This window comes from Chrysochloris asiatica, unplaced genomic scaffold (genome assembly GCF_000296735.1).
Source record: "Chrysochloris asiatica unplaced genomic scaffold, ChrAsi1.0 scaffold00257, whole genome shotgun sequence".
In the NCBI taxonomy this organism is placed as follows: Eukaryota; Metazoa; Chordata; class Mammalia; order Afrosoricida; family Chrysochloridae; genus Chrysochloris; species Chrysochloris asiatica.
The window spans coordinates 3,759,943-3,780,378 of record NW_006408775.1 but is presented as its reverse complement, the minus strand read 5'-3'; the positions used below and the strand labels follow the sequence as shown (position 1 = coordinate 3,780,378).

General features: G+C 42.4%; 1 protein-coding gene across 1 annotated transcript; it reads right to left on the bottom strand.

Annotated features, from left to right (window-relative positions):
• Nucleotides 1-3,357: 3,357 nt before the first annotated feature.
• ZNF75A (zinc finger protein 75a) lies at nucleotides 3,358-11,759 on the bottom strand. The gene is made up of 3 exons (XM_006874019.1): nucleotides 11,352-11,759; nucleotides 6,948-7,074; nucleotides 3,358-4,037 (listed from the first exon to the last, which is right to left on the bottom strand). The coding sequence occupies exons 1-3, from the start codon at nucleotides 11,757-11,759 to the stop codon at nucleotides 3,358-3,360; spliced, it is 1,215 nt and encodes a 404-aa protein (XP_006874081.1).
• Nucleotides 11,760-20,436: the final 8,677 nt, after the last annotated feature.

The window sequence follows — 20,436 nt, the reverse complement described above, 5'->3', positions numbered from 1 at the left end:
TGTGGGGAATTCTCTACTGCCTCAGTTCCTGAGTAGAGTTGCCACTCCCACAATGCATTAGTGTCTTTAATGTACTCAGTCCCATAAATCACCAGGGAGCACAGGAAACACGCTTCAACGGATCACTGATTGGTTAGAGACTTTACATTCATTGATTCATCTAATCTCCAGAAGCCTAGGGTAAGTGTTCTATTTTATACACCTAAGGAGACTCTGGTAGCATAGTGGTTATAAGTCGAGCTGCCAACCTCAAGGTCAGCAGTTCGAAACTACCTGCTGTTCCGCGGAAGAGGCATTCTGCTTCCGTAAAGATTTACAGCCTCGGAAACCCTGTGTGTAAGGTCACTATGAGTCGGAACCGACTCCACAGTACTTAACAACAACAACAACAACAAAGGAGACTTAAAAGTGGTTCCGTGACTAATGCCTGACTGATGAAGACGAGTGACAGACATCAGCGGGAATGTCCCCCTCTAGCGGTGGGGTATCATAAGCAAGTGCCGGAACCTCTTTTGAGCCTTAACTTTCTCACCTATAAAATAAGTTGTGAAACGGATGATTTCTTAAACCTCTTACCTGGGATGGTACTTGAAAGCTCTAACCTGAGTCTAACCTGAGTCACTGTTGCAAATAAACAGGTAAGTTGTAAGAAAATCTCCAAGCCTATAGAGACTTTACAGGAGCCCTGGTGACACAGGGGTTAAGTGCTCAGATGCTAACAGAAAGGTCAGCAATTCAAACCTTGATGTGACTACATGAGAGAAAGGATGTGGCAGCCTGCTTCTGTACGGATTTCAAATAAACCCGGGGGGACACTTTAACCCTGGCCTACCGAGTCCTGGATGGCACCGTGGGTTAATGCGCTGCACTGCAAAGTCATTTAAACTGCAAGGTCGGTGGGTTCAAGCTCACCAGCCGCTCTTCGGAAACCATATAGAGGATCGTTATGGGTCAGAATCAACTTGACGACACTTAACAGCAACAACAACAAAGTCCTGGTGGACTTCTGTGTGGCTCTGTAGGCTCAGTACTGGGACTGCAAACCACAAGTCAACAGTTCAAACCTACTAGCTGCTCCTCAGAAACCTTATACAGGGTCGCTGTGAGTCGGAACCGACTCAACGGCACTTAATAACAACAGAGTCCTAGTGTGCGGCTGTACGACAATGCACTGGACCGCAAGGTTGGTTTGAACTACAAGGCTGGTGGTTCAAGCTCACCAGGCGCTCCTTGGAAACCCTACACAGGATCGCTGAGTTGGACCTGAGTCAACTGCACTAACAATCGGGTTACTGTGGTGTCAGAATTGACTTGACGGCAATGGTGCTGTAGTGGCACAACGCTTAAGCACTTGACTAATAATCTAAAGGCTGACAGTTCCACAGGAAAAGATGACTTGGTGATCTGCTCCCGTACAGACTGTTCTTAAGTTCGTCAAGTCGTTTCCGACTCAGAGCGACCTTGCATAAGGCTTCCATGGGTTAAATCTTTGTGGGAGAATCAAGTCTCTTCTTTCTCCCATGGAATAGCAATTAGGTTTGAACTGCTGACTTTTCACCATAGGAAATCTATGGAGCAATTCTACTATCCTATAGGGTCGATAAGAGTTGGAATCAGCTCAATAGCATACAATCCACTTTCAAATTTATCACCTAAGACTGCTTCTAAACGCTGTGCTGGAGAGAACGTAGGACAGACTCTGCCAACTGAAGAGCTTATAGGGTCTTCGTTATCTAGTGGTGGGTGTTTGGACAGAAATTGTCTGTTGAGGAATCTTTAAGTCTGGTCCTAGGGGAAGGCTGGCACTCAGTCTACTGTGAGCTTTCATTCCTAGGTTCTTTGATGAGCATGTAGTTAGTTAGTATCTATCTTCTCTCCATTTGTGCCTGCTTCTTCAATCATTTAATCTGTTCTTTTATACCACAACACACCCTACATAAACACAGCAAAGAAAACACATTTCCAAATGGAATAAGCACAGGTATACCCACTGCTGTAGTGTCAATTCCACCTGACAGTGACACTGAAGGACAGAGGAGGACTGCCTCATAGATTAGATAAAGCTCCAATCCCTATGGGAATAGACAGCCACATCTTTCTCCTGCAAAGTTGCTGATGGGTTTAAACTGCCATTAGAAGTTGAGTGCTTAACCACTGTGTAACCAAGGCTGCTACCACAGTGGAAGGATTTGCAACATATTTTGAGGAGACACAAATCCGTAACAGTGTAAGACAAACTATACACACAGATGTGCATTCAACAATCCTTGCCCAACACCTGGCATCAATTCCTAAACCTTTCCCTTTGGGAATGGTTGTTTTCTGCTGACTAGACACCTCGGTCACAACTGCAAGTGAACTCACGTGTCTGCATGCAATCCCTCAGCCCGGCCAGGTTCCCATATAAAAATAATTCTTTCCTTGTTCCTAATCAATAACAAACAAGCAAGTCAAATTAAAAAGCAAATAACGAAAAGATCATGAGCTACTATCAATTTTCTTTCAAGCCTTGGCTAAGAGCTAAATTTTATGGCTATTTTATCCTATTGACATGATGAGGTAAGGAAAAATCTTTTTTTTTGTTACTGCCCCATCTCTCTTTATATCTAATAAAAAGTCCATGGCTATAAATTTCATCTGTTTCCATAGAATCTCATTAGAGTTGTTTTCCATTTTCTAAACACCATCAATGAGAGACATGGTTAGTGCATTATTAGCTCTTCTGGCAGATTCCTTGGTAGTGAAGTAAATACGATTTAATTATAATACAAACTCAGGAGCTAAAGTTGTCAAAAGTTTAAGTATAAACTCAAATGACGTTCAAATGTGTGAACAGTGTCTAAAGATAACAGAAAATCCACTTTGGTTCTTGGGAAAATGTTTACACTGGGATCTATTTCTGTTGTATGAGATAATTCAGTATTAAGCCTGCCACCCTAACAATAATCGTTTGCAACTAAACATATATGCCTGCTTTTTGTTTTGGAAGAACGAGTTACAAATGTTTCTATTATATACGTTTTAAGAGTGGCTAGGAGATTAATGCAAAAAACCAAATATTTACCTCTGTGACCAAAGACTGTTGACTGACTTATGGTTGCACCTACTTTTTGAAGTGGAATTTCTTATTTCGCCAGATCCAATCCCAATCCCAATGGTCTCAGGATACCTTTTACAAAGGAATTCCTTATTAAAAGTTAAGGCAGTAAATTATTGCTCTCTCCGGCAAAGTTAAAATTCTTGTCAGGATGCTTTTCCACTGATGACAAATTCCTATTATTAGCTGTTTCATGATTTTGTATTTCCTCATCATTTGGTGAAGTTCTTCAGAAATGGGGGCAATGGACAAGTTCCCATTCACCTATGGAGTTTCTGGTGTCTAAGAAGGCTTGACCGTCTACTGAAGTTTCTCCTGCATATGTTACATGAAAAAGGCTGCTCGCCTGTGTGGGTTCTTCGGTGTTTAATAAGGTGGGAGTTCTGACTGAATTTTTTCCCACATTCGTGACATGTAAAGGGCTTCTCCCCTGTGTGAGTTCTTTGGTGTGTGTGGAGATTTGTGTTTTGACTGAAGCTTTTCCCACACCATGAGCATTTATAGGGTTTTATCCCTTGGTGTGTTGTTAAGTGCTTATTAAGATCTGAACTCCATCTAAACCTCTTGTCACACTGTTGACATTTATAGGGTTTCTCTTCAGTGTGAATTCGCTGGTGCTTAATAAGATCAGAGCTAACTCTGAAGCTTTTCCCACAATCTGGACATTTAAAAGGCTTTTCTCCTGCACGGTCTTTCTTGTGAAGATCCATAAGTCTCAGCAACTCTTGTTTCCAGGTTGAAAGCTTCTTTCTTTTCTTCACTGGAAAATCTCGATGCCGTTTCCCTGCCCTGTGCATATCACCTTGATTTTCTTTGCCTGTTGTTTTGTAGAAAATATTCACTCTAGACTTTTTGGAAACTGTATCTCCTGATGCTTCCATTTCTAAACTAGGAAGTGATATAAGCATATGATTTCCAATGTCATTTTTGAGCTTCAACCCTGTTGAAATAAAGTTAAGAATCAGCCATCTCTGTGTCCAGGGCAAGAAAATCACAGTAATTAAAACAAAACAAACTCAGATTATTCTTCTCAAACTAGAGTAGAATCCTCAAATGCTAAGCCCCTGGCACATTTCCCTTTTCCCATGTTACCTGTAGGAGATTCTACATGACTGCTCTTGAACTCCTGAGGCCCATGGATCCACGGTTCTTCCCCTTGTTCTAGACAGGAGATCACTTTAGGTTTGGGGAGCACAAATAATGCTATGAGAAGGAAAAACTGAGGTCATGCACTGGTAGCTTAATAGTGAATTGGTCTACTAATTCAAGACTATTTCATGGAAAACAAAGGTACTTTTTGACAATTTGTAACTCTAAATCCCACATTTTTAAATGGGCTAACAGGTATTCCCACTGCCATAACGTCAATTCCAACTCATCGTGCACTACAGTGAGCCTTGTGTTCTGCCAAAATTTATAACATGCAGGCCATTCAAAATTATCAACTTAAAAAATTAGCCAGCTACATTGGGTCAAATATTTAATTAACTGACCCCCTAACGTGATGGCTGGAATTACGGTTGCTTTGCAGGCAAGATCAGATCAAATGACTGTGGGTTTTAGATGGCCCTTGGGCCACACATTCCCCACCTCTGTTCTAAATGATTAAGATGAAAAGAATCTCAAATAGAGCTGTGGGTAGATATCCAAAGCAGGGATGAAAAAATAAAACTAAAGTGGAAAGATGAGAAGCAAATAGGAAAAAACAGTGATCCAGTGCAGCTTTCTCCTTCTGCCACCAAAAATATTGTGCTTTACAAAGGGGACTGAAGGGGGTTCTAAGTTCCAGAAATTGCAGGGAATATAGGTTGGACTAAAAGGAGCTCTGGTAGCATAGTGGTTACGAATCGGGTTGCTAACCTCAAGGTCATCAGTTCGAAACTACTAGCTGTTCCGTGGGAGAAAGATGAGACATTCTGCTCCCATATAGATTTACAGCCTCGGAAACCCTGTGCAGGGTCGCTATGAGTTGGAACCGACTCCACGGCACATAACAACAACAACATAAGTTGGACTATGAACTCTTTAAGAAGTTATCATGAATAAGATAACTCTTTAACTCTTTAAGGAGTTATCCTGAATAAGATAAGTTGCAGTGGAGAAAATCTGAAGGTCAGTAGGTTAGAAATCATACTTACAAGAGTTTCCTATAATAGTTACTTTTTTCAAAAAATAACTTTTTATTGTGAATTGAGTGAAGGTTTACAGACAAGATCATCAGCTTTACATTCAACAAATTTTACACTTCGTTTCATCTCAATGATTATACTCTCTTCCCTGCAACAACAGTTATCCTACTGTGGCTCCCAATTTACATCTTTATTTCACAAATGAACAAAGTAAAACTATTTGATGTACACATGCAAATTAAAAAATATATGTTCATTTAAACATCAAAAGGGCACAATTTGCAAGCCAGCTTCTTGCCCGCAGACACATGGCTGCTGTCAATGGGCCTAGAGCCTGAATAGTAACTTTTTATGTAATGCCTAAGTATCAGCCACGGAATGAGTAAGGGAGAATTCCACTGCTAGGTCATTCAATTAATATGTGGCTGTTGTGTAGTAGAGACATTGCTCTACGGGTTTAGGATACAAAAATGATTAAGATCCAGTCCTTTGTTCCCATACAGCTTACATTCTAAATGCGGAATGTGATCCATGTTTTTAGAAGAAAACCAAAACAGATAAAGAGCATTTTAGGATTCTAATCCTTATGAAGTTACTCTACTTAATGCTGCTGTAGGCCTCTTTGAGTGGTATCTGAACTGACATTTTAGGGAAACAAATGAGCTTCACAAGTTCAAGAAACAGCAGGAAAATCAGTGCAGGAAGGAATGCAAGAATTAAAGTGAATAGAGAAAAATACTGTTAATTGATGGTACATGGAGGGGATTGCAATTAATTGAATGAAGCAAAGTATATGTAAAACTGATGATCTGCTATGTAAATCTTCACTCATTTCTAAACAAAAAAATAAAATTAGTGTTGCTATACACTTGGGAGTCCTGGTGTGGTACTGAAGGCTAAGCACTGAACTCTAAGGTCAGTCTGAACCTCAAGTTCAGCAGTTCAAACCCACCAGTTATTCTTTAGAAACTTACACAAGGTCACTATGATTTGCAACTGATTCAAGGGCACTTAACACCCACAGCACAGATAACTGAGCCAGGGTGAGAGGAGCAGTAGGAAATGAAAGGAGAGATGTGAATAGTGGCTAGATGATGAAGGGCCCTGGGTTCCTAAATAATAAATTTGAATCTTCTTCTGAATGAGATGAACAGTAAGTCACTGCAAGGATTAAAAGCAGGGATATGTCATGAGCTGGCAGACTTTCTGAAGGGTCATTCATGCCATGGTGTGGAAAACAGACTAAGGAGGTCAGGAATTGAGGAAGAGAACATTTAGAAAGCTGTCAAATAAGACTTGGATAGAGATAATGGTATCTTTGACCAGGAAGTTAACAGTGAGAAGGTTAAGATATGTTTGGACCTGGACTATATTTTGTTTGAAGGCAGAAGACTTGCTGTTGGATTGCTCAAGGAGTATGATGAGAAAATGAGACAAAATGATAGCTTTTGACTACAGAACTGAGTAATGGTGATGCCCTTTACGGAAATTTAAGCAAGTGCCAATTTTAGAAGGGGACAAAAATCACAACTTCTCTTTAGGATAAGGAATGAACATATTTGGAAAAAGTTCTAGAGATAGTTTAGATACACTTTTCTTATCCCTTATACCACCTAGTTGAGAACCAATCAGCATTGGAATAGGGGACTCTCACAGGTGCACATTCTCAGTAAGCTGACATAATACAAAACTTCTACATAAAAGGAAGAGAGAATTTTTACCTACAGAGATGACAGCCTCATAATTTTCCTGCATTACATCATGGTAGAGCATCTTCTGAGTGGGCTCCAATAACTCCCATTCTTCCTGGGAAAAATACATGGCCACCTCTTCAAACATCAACAAGCTCTAATGAAGAGAATGGGCTTAAACTCAGTACTTGGCACTACAGAAGCAGCCCTACCACGTGATCTTTAAACTGCACAACAGGCCAGACACTGAAGGAATTAACAGTACATCATTTTTATAAAAAGAAAGAAAGAAAAAAGAAAGGATCTATGGGACCAGAAAACAGACTGAAAGTTGCCCAGCTTCCATGGAGACAAGCCAGGTTGTCCAGAGGAGAACATCGGGGGCTACCAGGTCTCTGAGAATCTTTAGGGCAGTTGGGGTTATAGACGGCAGGGAAAGGCATTAACAAGGTATACTCAGGCAGCATTAAACATCTGAAAAATACAGCTCACCTGGGACTCAGGCAAGAGGAGCTTAGGTGCCACCATCCAATCTTTGGTGTTTATCTGCTCAGAAAAGGCTAGAGTCTGTGGGTCAGGCAGAGCTGTGGGTGGAAAAGAGCCATAGGACATTTCTTTTTCTTTTGTTTCTAAACATGAGCTCATTTCTAAACTACTACTGGTCCTGATTTAAGTAGGAGATGCCCAGAAGTTACAGTCTCATGGTAAACAAGAACCAAGTATTTACCAGTCCACAATACTATTACTTTACTTGACTGTTTCCTCAGAGTTCAAGAGAAGTAAAAGGAATTCCATTTTTATTTCTCACTAATTAAATAAAAATTTTCAAGCTGACCAAGACTTAAAGGTGTTTAAATATCAAGGACTCTTATATAAATAGGAGCTATATCTTCTTTTAATTCCATTTTCACAAACTTTTTATAGCCCCTTTCTATACCATTCTTTTTTTTTTATGTTTTACTGTGAATTATGTGATAGATTACATGTGAGAACATTAGCTTTACATTCATCCTATCATATATCGTTTCATTGCCATGGTTACAATCCCCTCCATGCATCATCAACCAACCAAACGGTATACACTACAAGCCTGCCCCCCACCCCCATCGTCAGCACACAGCCCCTCTCCCTCTCTGTGTCTAAAGTCCCCAGCTGTTCCATCTCTCCATGTCATCGACTCTGCCTCTATGTCAGGCATCACTGCTTCTCTGGCTAGGGTCCCGCTATCCACTCTTCTCTCTTCATGGTCCCAGGGGGTACCTCCGATCCTAAACTGAAAAGTTAATCACTCCCCTCCTTGCTACAAAATGTCTACCTTTACATTTCCAACCCTTACAAGCAGTGCTGATAACAATTATTCACTACCGTATCACAAGAGACCTATCCTCATTTCCTTTCATCAGCCCTGCCTAGACAGACTGGATACTACTCACTGGAGATTTTACCTTCCTCCACATCCTCTGGATCTAGGTTCCCTCTTGAAAGCTTGTAAGCCAGTCACTTCTTGCCTTTGTAGCCCCCACCCCCATTTTGAGTAGCTAATGTCCAAGTTGCCCATCTCTGTCTACTGTGTGTATGGAGGGGGTGGGAATGATCCTTGCTATAAAGATTTGTTTCCTCTTTTGCGCTACTGCATCCATAGGTGTGGGTCAAGTTCATCAAATTGTTATCAGATTATTCTTTTTTTTCCTCCCTCTTCTTTCTTCTTCTGCTTGAGCTCTGATCATCCAGTCATTGAAGCCAAGTCAAGTGGGTATTATCTGCAAGTGTGGGTGTTCTTGTGCATATGCCCTCTCTTCTTATCAGCTGGATGCTTCACTTTCCATTCTAGTCCTCTGTGGCTATATCACTGACTCTGGGCCCAAGAGTGCCCAGGTCTTGCCACACTGCTGGCTAACCAAGTCTCCACCTGGGTTCACAGGAGTTTATTGAATGTTGTAGGGCTTAGCTTGCAGCTTCATTGCTGTTTTTCCCTCACTTCCCTTTATCAGTGACCAACGTGGTCACCAATCAGACTGTGTATTCCCATTGAGTCTTAGTTTTGGAAGGGGGTTTGCACTGAGGGGACTCGACCACTTGCCTTGATGTCTCCTGGGCGAGCAACTTGCTTGTTCTTGTAGTAACAGTCGGTCTGCCTATGTTGTTTTATATTTTTCCTGTAGGTCTTTCTTTCAAGAACTATCTTCTGTTTTTCTAGGTGCTCTAGGCTAGTCTGCTTGTCCTTTCAAGTGGAAATTTCCCACCTCTGAAGATCTGGATGTGGTTCAGGCTTCCACCTATAGTTTTATGTAATGCAGAGGCTCCACAGGAAGCCTCCTTCACTGGGCACCTTGTAGTCCCATTTTAAGTATTCCAATCAGTTATGGGCAAAAGACGGACTTACAAGTTTTCTATGGTGATGTTTCTGGCTATTCTTTTCTCACCCTTCCAGTGTCTATTTTATAATATAATGCAAGGAAAACCAAGATTCAAAAGACAGCCAAGCATTTTAACATTATTTCCCCCTTTCCAACCATGTCTCAATCTCTGTATCCCAGAGCCCTGTTGTTCCAACGTTGTGCATATATCATTATTTACCTCTGTCCCACTTAGCCCATGCAAACCTGCATAATTGTTCTCCCATTCCCCTCTCCCTTCTTGTGTATATCGCCCCCTCCCCAGCACCCAAACTATCCTGTGTCTATTCCCTGCCCTGTGCTCCACCTTCCCCTCCCACTGCTCACCCCACCCCCACATCCCAGCAACCAGCAAAGAACCCACCCCACTTTAGTATGGGTTCTTTTTCTTAGTCTTTTACAGTAGTGGTCCTCTAATACCATTCTTGTCTTCTAGTAATTTTTTCTTGGCACAAAAATCTGCTCTGATTCTGCCACCGATAACCCATTTCTGATCTTCATTCTTCCTCTAATCTACGAGGATGAGGTGGTCCTGACCCTTTCTACCCCATCTCATCTTCTCTCTACTTTTATAAGAATAGAGATGATGGTATAACAAGCAGGGTTCTGTGGTTTAGACAGTTCTGTACCCTAGACTGACCCCCACCTATATTCAGAATTGGCGTACTGTACAGCCACTGAAAGACATCGTAATTGCTAACACGGCTGCTTTTCCAGGACAAGACTAGACACAGCACTCCTGCTAAACAAATGATCATCATCATTCCCTGAAGGAATTCACTGTGAAGCTCCTTACCTTTTTTGTATACTGCCTCCTCAATTTCTTTGTGAGTGTTCCTGTTTAGTTGTTCTTGTGGACCCTGGTACGTAGTCCGAAATTCTTCATCCTGCAACCTGCTCACTGGCTGGGGTTCTGCTGACTTCAGCATGAAGCTGGGGGCTTCTGCTGTTCCTCCTGAGGTCAATGCCTCCTTTCCCAGCTCATGGACTGCAACCTAGAATTAATCCCCATTGTTGTTATCAGAAAACTTACATTTGTTTTGAGGGAGGTAGAGAGATGAACAAGCAGAGTCTTGATCCTAGGAGGTGTGAGACACTAAATGAATTAGTGAAAAGGCTTAAAAGGATCACTTGTTTTCCACAAAGAACTATACACAAATATGGGAAAATTAGTTTAAAATGAAAAAAGTTGTGACCACTGCCAGCCCACAACACAAACCTTCTGCACATGGCTCAGGTTACTAGCAATGTGGGGCAGATCATCTCTTCTCATGCTGTCTTGACAGGCCTCTTCTTTTGACTTGGATCCCTGCCTTCCTGGATTCCTTTCTTCAAGTTTTTTCTAAAAATAAGGAATAGAATAAAAAGGATTTTCCTTCCTGTTAGAATGTCAGAAAAAAGGGCAGAGTCTGGTTCCACACTAACTCTAAATGAATTTGGTATATATTGCTACCACACATATGACCTGCCTGGCTACCCTGAAGCCCCACTCATTAGCAGGGCTGAGGACCAACCACTAAAGGAGGGCATCAAAGACTCTTATCTATGGTAAATAGGATACTACCCACCCCTCAGCAACTTCTCTCTGCTACTATTGGGATTTCTTTTCTTTTCCAATCCCCGCCCCCTGCACATTTTCTCTTTCCTTCCAGTCTTGTTTGATTTTTCCTTCTCTTAGCTATCCTTGTTCTCCTTTGACCTAAGTCCCCCTTTGGATCTGCCCCACATTCCCTTTCTTATCACTCAAGTCCTGTCTCCTTGGTTAAGCCAGATTAGTTTGGAGAGCTCACAACTCTCAATTCACCCTGGCCCTCAAGAAAGCAAAAAGCAACTCATTTCTCTAGGATCATAGAAAACTCTGCCAGGAATGCCAAAACTTGTGGAGTATTCCTGCAGCCTCTAGTTTCAGGTACCATCTTAGCTGTCCTACAGGAATAACACAAGAGTGATCTAATTCATCTTTTTTCAATTAACCCCTAACCCCCAACAGATCCACTTCTATCCTATTTCATTTCACGTCAGGGATCTTTCTTCTCACCCCTTTCGTCGTTTGATCAGATTCTCTCTGCAAGTAGTCTGCTAAGGCCACAGCCTCCTTGATGCTCTGTGGATGGTGTTTCTGCATCTGGGCCTGGGTAGCCCATGGCAGAATGTTCAGGAACTGCTCTAACACTAGTAGTTCCAAGATCTGCTCTTTCGAGTGGATCTCTGGCCTCAACCACAGACGGCATAACTCCTGAAGTTGGCTCATGACCTCAAGGGGTCCAGCTGCTTCATGATAGTGGAAGTTACGAAAGTCCTGGCGAGAGCGCTCCAGACCAAGACCCATTGGTGGGGTAGATTTCTTTCTATGACTGGAGTTCTCTGTCACAAATCCCTTGGTCTCCCACAGAGCCCTGATCTGAGGATCCAAATGTGCAGCCACTTTCAGCTCTATTGTCATCATTCTGATCTAGGAACAGTTTACCACCACCTTCGACAAGTGAGGACCCATCTGCTCCGGTACACAGCCAGCAAGGCTGTCTTCTTCCTAAGGAGATAGAGGGCAAGGAAAAAGCACATGTCAGTAAGAAAGTCACATGAACCTAATTTCTTTCCTGCCTGCCACAAAATTATTCTGTAGAGCTACTGGTGGACTCAAAACTCCAACCTTGTAGTTAGCAATCAAGCGTTTTAGCCACTGCACCACCAGGACTTCTTCCATGGACCTTGTTGTTGTTGTTGTTAAGTGCTGTTGATTTGGTTCCGACCCACCGTGATCCTGTATAGGGTTTTCAAGGAGCAGCTGGTGAGCTTGAACTGCCAACCTTGCGGTTGAAGCTGACTGCAGTCCAGAGTGTCAAGCCACAGCGCCACACCAGGACTTGATGGACCTGACTAGATGATACTTGAGAAAAAGGAACAGAAAATGCTGTCGTGCCTTTCCTTTAAAATCAGCTTGAGTTGGAATCAACTCATAGCACGTAACAACCACCAACTATTTAGATAACTCATGATAGATTAGTTCAAGCTGTTTGTAAACATTATTTAACTTGGAGATAGTACTGTTCAGAGAAGGCAAATGACTACTGATGAGTTTTTTAAAAAAGGTTTGTAAGTGAGAAAACTGACATCCAGTGGTTGAAAGCTTGGCATTATCCAAGGATTTCATGTGTACTTCCTAGTTCATTTTCCCAATGTCAAAGGGAAATTTGGAGGAAATAAAAAATTTAAAGTTTCTCTAAATTTTAACAGATCATTCCAGTGATCTTTACTTAGGGGAGAAACAACTTCTACCATCTTCATTCTCCTGTGAAGATAAAAGTCTTCACCATGTGGAATGTCTGATATTCTCAAATATTATAAACATTGCCAGGAGAATCCAGTAGAATTAAAGAAAATGTAACCTTATTGTTCTCTGAATGTGCCCCCAGCTAAGCAAGCAGATATTGTTATTTGCAAGACAAAAGATGGGTATTATGCAGATGATTTATTCCTGTTATTTAAAATTTTCTGTTTACATGACTAGGAGTAAATAAGTTGACCTTTGTGGACAAGACAGCCAACTGTCCAGGAGCCCTGGTGGTTAAACCAGGGCTGTTAACCGGAAGGTCAGCAGTTTGAAGTCCTCAGCTGTTGAGTGGGAGATAACAAAAAAACCACAAGTGGGGTGGGGTGGGTGATGAACAGGATTCTTCAGTCACGGTGACCCTCCACTGCCTTTCCTCTGGGTGTTTAGATCACTAAGACGGGCTGAGGGGACGTAGTAGAAACAGCAGTAGAATTGCATCCAGGACCAGGGCATTCGGAGGAGCCCGTCCCTTGATGACTAGCTAAGCTCGGCAGTCAAGGCACTTCTCTGGGTTTGGCATCAGCAGCAGTTCCCTCTGAGGCTGCTCTGCCTCGTTCTCCTGGGGGCACGTCTCTCGGGTGAGTGCTGGACCTCAATGCCTGCCCTACTTCACAATCATGCCATCACCTCAAAACAGGGCACTACGGCTTCCATCCGCGCCAAGGAGCGGCAGAGCGGCTTCCGCAGCCTGCCGGCGGGCGCGGCCTACTCACAGACAAGCCTCGCCAGCCGCACCCGGAAACGTGGCGGCGCCAACAAAAAATGGCTGCCTTCTCACCCGCCCGCCAGGCGGCGCGGCCGGTGTTTCTCTGAGGGCTCGGGAGGCGATGCCAAGGGGAAAGCAACTACCTGGTTACCTCCACGGGGCCCGTGGCGGCCACTTGCCTCTTTCTCGGGCTCAACTGCAAGGTCGTCGCCTGCCCGCCCGCGCAGTTCTGAGACCTGAGTTCGCCGCCCTGAGCCCCTTGCAGGCGGGCCGGCGAGGCGCGCGGGTCCCGGCAAACGGATCCGAGGGTTCCAGGGAACTGCCGCGCACCTAGGCGAGCGACACTAGCTCTCTCCAAGGTACTGCGCCGACCCGTTCGCGGTCAGCGGCCCGCGTGCGCGGCCGGAAGCGGAAGTGACGCGCACCCCCGGGGGCTCGCTCAGTCCTGATCCGCCCACTCGGGTGCGGTAGCTGAAGTGTCTCAACTCCGCAGCGCCGGCGTCTGCGGCTGCGCCTTCTCTCCTTGGAGAGACCGTTCCCCTGCCTGGAAGAGCTCGTCTCACCGCGCCTCCGGGCCCACCAAAGCCACGAGTAGCCTTGGGAGCGCTTCGCTTGGATTCCCCGTCTCCTGTTCCCGCTCCGCGAGATGTTGCTTCGCGTCCAGAACGTTCTGGCTTCGCTTTCGGGCGGCCTGGGGCATTTGGTAACCGGGACTCCAAGTTAAGAGACAATTTTGTCCCAGCCAGGCCCCTCGCTAGGTCAGGAACACCGGTCCCTTCACGGGTTGGAACCGTTTTCTGGGTCGCGTGGCGCGTTCATCACAACGATTAAGCTATTTCCTTGTGAGGTAAGTTTTAACTTGTGAGATAGGTTCCGTTATGTTTCTCCTTGACTGACTGATAATTTGAGAGGATCAGTGATTGCTCAGTGTCCCATCGGTTACCAGTGGCAGACTGTCAGAGCTCCTGTCCTTTTCCCAGTCTGTGAGTTTTGCGTTGGGATAGTTTGATGTTACACTCCTCTGAGGCACAGATCTTGAACCTTTTTGAAGAAAGGGAGTTAAAGTCAACATCCTTAGACTCTCAGATTGATTTCAGACTTAGTTTCTTCAAAAATAATTACTCCCAGCTCATCTGAATCAGTGCGTAGTAATGCCTTAAGCAGCGAGGTCCACGACACCTGGCACCTGGCCCAGAACTGAGCGTAAGTGTTGTTGTTAAGTGCCGTCGAGTCGCTTCCGACTCCTAGCGACCCTGTATAGGGTTTCTGAGGAGCAGCTGGTGAGCTTGAACCGCCGACCTTGCGGTTCAGACCGACTTTGCAGTCCAGCGCAAGAGTTACCAAATTGAATAAATGAAGTTATGTCAGCAGTGCCCTTGAATACCCTTTGCAGGCAGGCCAGTGGTTTCTGGGCTATGGGAAGACTGGAAGGAAGAGGCAGTCATGCTTTTCCTTACTTTAGGTTAAGTGCCGTAGTTGCCTGCGCTTGCTGCACAATCCACAGAAGTCCCCCGAGTCTTTTGACTTGAGCTTCCCTGGCCTTGCGCGAAAGCAGGTGCACTGAGCTTCATCAGGAGACAACAAAACGGCCGTAGTGGATTACATTATTTTCGTGGGTGACTGACTGAAGATAGTGGTCCTGCTATTGGCTGCAAAAATGCCTCCTCTCTCCTTTTTATAATAGTTTATCAGCCTGTTTTAGAAAGGTAACTGACCCTAGGCTGTCTTTGCCTCCATACTTTAGTTGCTAGCACATTCTTTCCCTATCCTTTTAGTGCTCCGTAACTGAAAAGTGGCATTTCTTGTAACAGATGTTTGAGGTTTGGACTTTTGGGGTCAAGATACGGAAGATAATTCTGTGTAGCTAGGGAGTGAATGAAAGGCAGTTAGGATCTGCCTTTAAAAAGGAGAAAAATAATGACTGGAACCCAAGTGTTTTCCTCATTTTTCTGACATACTTTTCTTTCTTCTTAGCACCTGGAATGACAAGAAGTGGCAATTTTTGTTTCTTCCAATGAGGTTGGGTGTCTGGAATGAGAACTGTGCAATTCACATACAGTAGGACAAGCACTGTAGGATCAGCACTGGACAGCGAACCACAGGGTGGGCAGTTCAAACCCACCAGCAGCTCCTCAGAAACCCTATACTGAGTCACTATGAGTTGGAACCAAGTCAGTGGCACTTAACAACAACAGGTTTCTAAGCAACTGGAAGGACTATTTGAGGACACAGCGCTACGGAAACGTTTGTCAAAAGGATTTATGGGAAACAGTTGACCAGAAACACCAGTAGAGAGACCTTTTACATTTTTTCAGGCAGTGGAACAGTTGAGTGTTAGTTCAAATTGAGCAAAGTCTACATTAAGCAGAAACCAAAGCCTCAAATATAAAAGTACGGCATTTAAAATGTCAAGTAAATTAAGGAAAACAGGAAAGACAACATCTTAATTTCTTATCTATGGGAAAATATTTGTAAAACTTTTAGATTCCTTGCTAAGAACTGCCGTGACTCTGAAATGTAATCATATTCCAAATAAGAAGAACAGTTTCAGTGAAGAATAACATGTGAGAATCCACCAGCTGCCCACAAGAAAGATCTGAGAGTAGAAAAGTGCTGCTAAAAAATAGATTATTCGTATTCTTAACTGTGGCGCTGTAGGATAAGCACATGGTAAGTCGGTGGTTCAAACTCACCAGCCACTCCTCAGAAACCCTATACAGGGTTGCTATGGGTTGGAACCGACTCAATGGCACTTAACAACAACAACAACAGATTACCTTGGTAAGCATATGAGATAACTAAAGTTAAAGCCCAGACATTGAGACTGCTAGATTGAATGCAGTAAAATTTGTTCAACAGGACCTACTAATTTATTTCTTCTTCACCTCAAGATTCTATATGAGTATTCCCACATCCCAGCTCTCCAGACATTTCAGGTCTTAAAGCTTGGAATCTTTATACAGGTAGATGGACTGCTGCTCAGTGAACACTACTTGCAGAGAAATATGAGCACCTTTTGCTTTTGGGGCAGTGAAGTAAAAGCAGGTGGTTGTGGAAAGGAAAAAGGTACACTGTCTCTTTGCTACACAAGATTATTTTTTACTTTGAGTCATTCACACGCCCTTCTTAAGCATCATTTTGTATTGAGAGTTTCCCACCTTGGTCTGTTCTTTACTCAATGCCTCCCATCTCCCTTTTGGTCTATTCTTTTGTCCTTTTCCCTGTGTTGAGTTAGGAGAATATGCAGGTAGTATTCCTGTTCTTGATTGGTGCTACTGTATCTGTCCAAGGAAAGAAGGAAAGGGGATTTCCAACTGACCACCCATGTTACATCAGGAGCCACCGTAGTGGACCTCTGGCCGGGTCCTCTTTCTGAGTTTATAAGACTTTAACTCTAGATTAGCACTCCAATCATGAGCCTTTATCTTTTAAAATTACTCTCCAGTACAAATAGAGGTGTCTTTTGAGGGTTTCAGCTAGTTTAAACAAAACAAAACAAAAACAACCCAATTCAGTAGGGCCTTTTATCTTTTCTTAGGTTAGTTGTTTGAATTCAATTCAGTATGAATAAGAGAGGGAAATATACAACACTAAATTTGGAAGAGAAAATGAAAGTTCTAAGTAGGATTGAAGCTGGAAGATCTCTTAAAAGCGTAATGGATGAATTTGGAATTAGTAAATCAACATTTTATGACATTAAAAAGAACAAGAAATTGATTTTGGACTTTGTACTAAAGCAGGACATGCCATTAGTAGGGGCTGAAAAGAGGAAGAGGACAACAGGAGCCAAATATGGTGATGTGGACAATGCAGTCTACATGTGGTACCAACAGAAACGTGCAGCTGGCATCCCTGTTAGAGGCGTGGAGCTTCAGGCAGCCGCCGAGCAATTTGCACAGTGTTTTGGGCGAACAGACTTCAAAGCCAGCACTGGTTGGCTTTTTAGATTTCGAAATAGGCATGCAATTGGGAACCGGAAAATATGCGGGGAATTAGTCCCAAGTTCAGCTTCAGAAAGTATTGAGCCATTTCGACAAAAATTGTTCATGATACTCAAAGAGGAGAAACTACATCTAGCTCAGCTATACAGTGGGGATGAGACTGACCTCTTTTGGAAATCAATGCCAGAAAATACTCAAACAAGCAAAAAAGATATCTGCATGCCAGCGAAGAAAATTAACAAAGAACGGTTGTCTGCCCTTTTGTGTGCAAATGCAGATGGAACTCATAAGTTAAAGTCCATCATAATTGGAAAATCAAAGCTGCCCAGAAGTGTGAAGGAGGACACAAGTGCATTACCTGTGATATATAAGCCTAGTAAAGATGTTTGGTTCTCCAGAGAATTGTTTTCAGAATGGTTCTTTCAAAACTTTGTTCCAGAGGTCAGGCGTTTTCAACTTAACACTCTAAGATTCCATGAAGAGGAAGTCAGGGCATTGTTACTTCTGGATAATTCCCCAACTCATCTTTCTAGTGAAACACTCACCAGTGAGGATGGTCGAATAAAATGTATGCTCTTTCCCCATAACACTTCAGCTTTGCTTCAGCCTATGAATCAAGGTGTGACCTTAAGCTGCAAACGACTTTACAGATGGAAGCAACTTGAAGAGAGTCTTGTAATTTTTGAAGAAAGTGATGATGAACAAGACCAAGTAGAAAAAGGACTTTCCAAGATGAAAACCTACAACATAAAAAGTGCAGTTTTCAACTGGGCAAAGAGTTGGGATGAAGTAAAACAAATAACCATAGCAAATGCTTGGGAAAATCTTCTTTATAAAAAGGAACCTGAATATGATCTTCAAGGTTTAGACGATGGAGATTATAGAGAAATTCTTGAGAAATGTGGAGAGTTGGAAACCAAGTTGGATGCTGATAGGATGTGGTTACATGAGGATGACAAAGGAAAAGGTTGCCCCCAGAAAACAACAGGTGGGATTACCAAGGGAGTTGTTCTCAAAGGAGGAGGAGTTGATAAACAGCAGCAGCCTGCTGAATTTAAATTATCTGCTGTAAAAGAAAGTCTGGACTACCTTCTTGGTTATGTTGATGCTACACCTGAGTTTCAAAGGTTTCATTTCACACTGAAAGAGATGCAACAAGAAATAATCAAGAAACAGTTCCAGAGTAGAATCTATTCTAGAATTGGTAGCTTTTTGAAACCTAGGTCTCATAATATTAATGATTCCTTCAACATGCCTTCAACTTCTGGTTCTGACAGATTTTGTGTTTAAATATTTGTGCAGTTCTAGAATAACATGATTTAAGCCCATTGTAAAATTTCATTGTTTTTATCAACTGACCTCATGTTGTGTATGAATGTCTATTTGAATATTGTTTTTAAAATATACAGTTTGAAAACAATAAACTTGTTTCTTCAAATGTATAAGCATTCGATAATTCAGTTTTCTGTTTTCGACAGGGATGTAAATAATGTGAAATTACTATCTCAGATTATCCGAGGTAGAATGGATGTGGGAAAAACATTAGTTTAAATTCTATCCTAATGTGTTCACAGCATATAACATAGAAGCTATTTGCGGACAGGTTCTCCTTACCTTTATGGTAAGAATAGATCTGGTTTTTAGTTAATGGTATGGCATGCTCTGATTTCTTAAATCTGTTACCACCTATTTAGTGTTTTCCTCTCATTGTGTTAGTAATGTACACTGATAATATATAGTTGTAAAGAATGTAAAAATCACCCATATTCTTATAAAAAAAAATCTACCAACTTCTCAACACTTTGGTATATTTCACATATATTTACATTTTATTTTTCATAATAACTTTGCTTTTTCATATGAGGAGCCCCTGGTATAATGGGCAAAGCATTGGGCTGAAAAGTTGGCGGTTCAAACCCACCATCTCCTCTGAGGGAGACTGATGAAGCTGATTTCTCCTGTAAAGATTTACAGTCGCAACTTTAGGGAGCAGCTCTACTCTGTCATATAGGGGTGCGATGGGTCATAATTAGCTTGATGGCAGTGAGCTGGGGTGGTGTGCCGTAGAGTCGGTTCCGACTCATAGAGACCCTGCAAAGGGATTCTGAGGCTGTAAATCTGTAAATCTTTATGGGAGAAAAAAGCCTCATCTTTCTCCCGCAGAACAGATGGTAGTTTCGAACTGCTGACCTTGGGGGTTAGCAGTTCGACTTATATATAACCACTATGCTACCAGAGCTCCTGATGGCAGCGAGTAAGGTTTTAAAAAATATGTAAGGAAACAGGTTTCAAAGGTTAAGCAAATTGATCAAGGTCGCACAGCTAGGAAGTAGCAGAAACTAGATTTAAATCATTCTATTTGACTCCAAAGCTCAAGTCTTTTAACCATTATGCTTCACAGCTTTCTCAGAATTTTGCTATGTCGTTATTAACTCTTCACAAACCTCAAATTTAATGGCTTTGTAATACGCTACTGTGGGCTATCCCATATCAGTTAAATGACCCATTCTCCCATTGGACGGCACTTAACAACAATATCAATTGAGAAAGGCAATTCGGTGGCGCAGTGGGTTAAACGTTGAGCTACCAACTGATAGATTAGTGCTTCAAACCCACCAGCTGCTCTGAGGGAGAAATATGAAACAAGTTTTTGCTTTCTGATTTTCTGTGGAAATAGTATGAGCACTTTTTTGTTGAAATTTAAAAACCATTAGCTTAAGGTGGGTTATTAGAAATTAAACTACCAGGTCAGAGAGTGATTTTTTTTTAAATTTTTATTTTGATAACACATTTTTAAATTGTTTTCACATTTCCACCAGGAGTTTGAAAGTTTCTCCCAATTCATGAATCCTAACACATTACTTGTTATTTGCTAACATTGTATTACAGGGTATAAAAAGGATGATCTTATGATGATTCCCCATATTAATATAAGGAATCCTGGTGTCATGCTGTGACTTAATGCACTGGACTGCAATGTCAGTTTGAACCTCAGGGTCAGTGGTTCAAGCTTACCAGCTGCTCCTTGGAAACCCCATATAGGGTCACTGTGAGTCAGAACCAACTCGACAGCACTTAACAACAATATCTGTTAAAGCAATTGCCTCATTACTCTTCATTTTAAAATATATCCAAGCTATTTTTA

Excerpts from the sequence above, each read along its gene's own strand:
- ZNF75A (XM_006874019.1), bottom strand. The coding sequence starts at position 11,759 with ATGATGACAATAGAGCTGAAAGTGGCTGCACATTTGGATCCTCAGATC. Across the intron at positions 7,075-11,351 it reads CTGATCAAACGACGAAAGGG|AGCTTGTTGATGTTTGAAGA; the intron begins GTGAGAAGAAAG and ends TCTCTTCATTAG. Across the intron at positions 4,038-6,947 it reads TGAGGCTGTCATCTCTGTAG|GGTTGAAGCTCAAAAATGAC; the intron begins GTAAAAATTCTC and ends TTATTTCAACAG.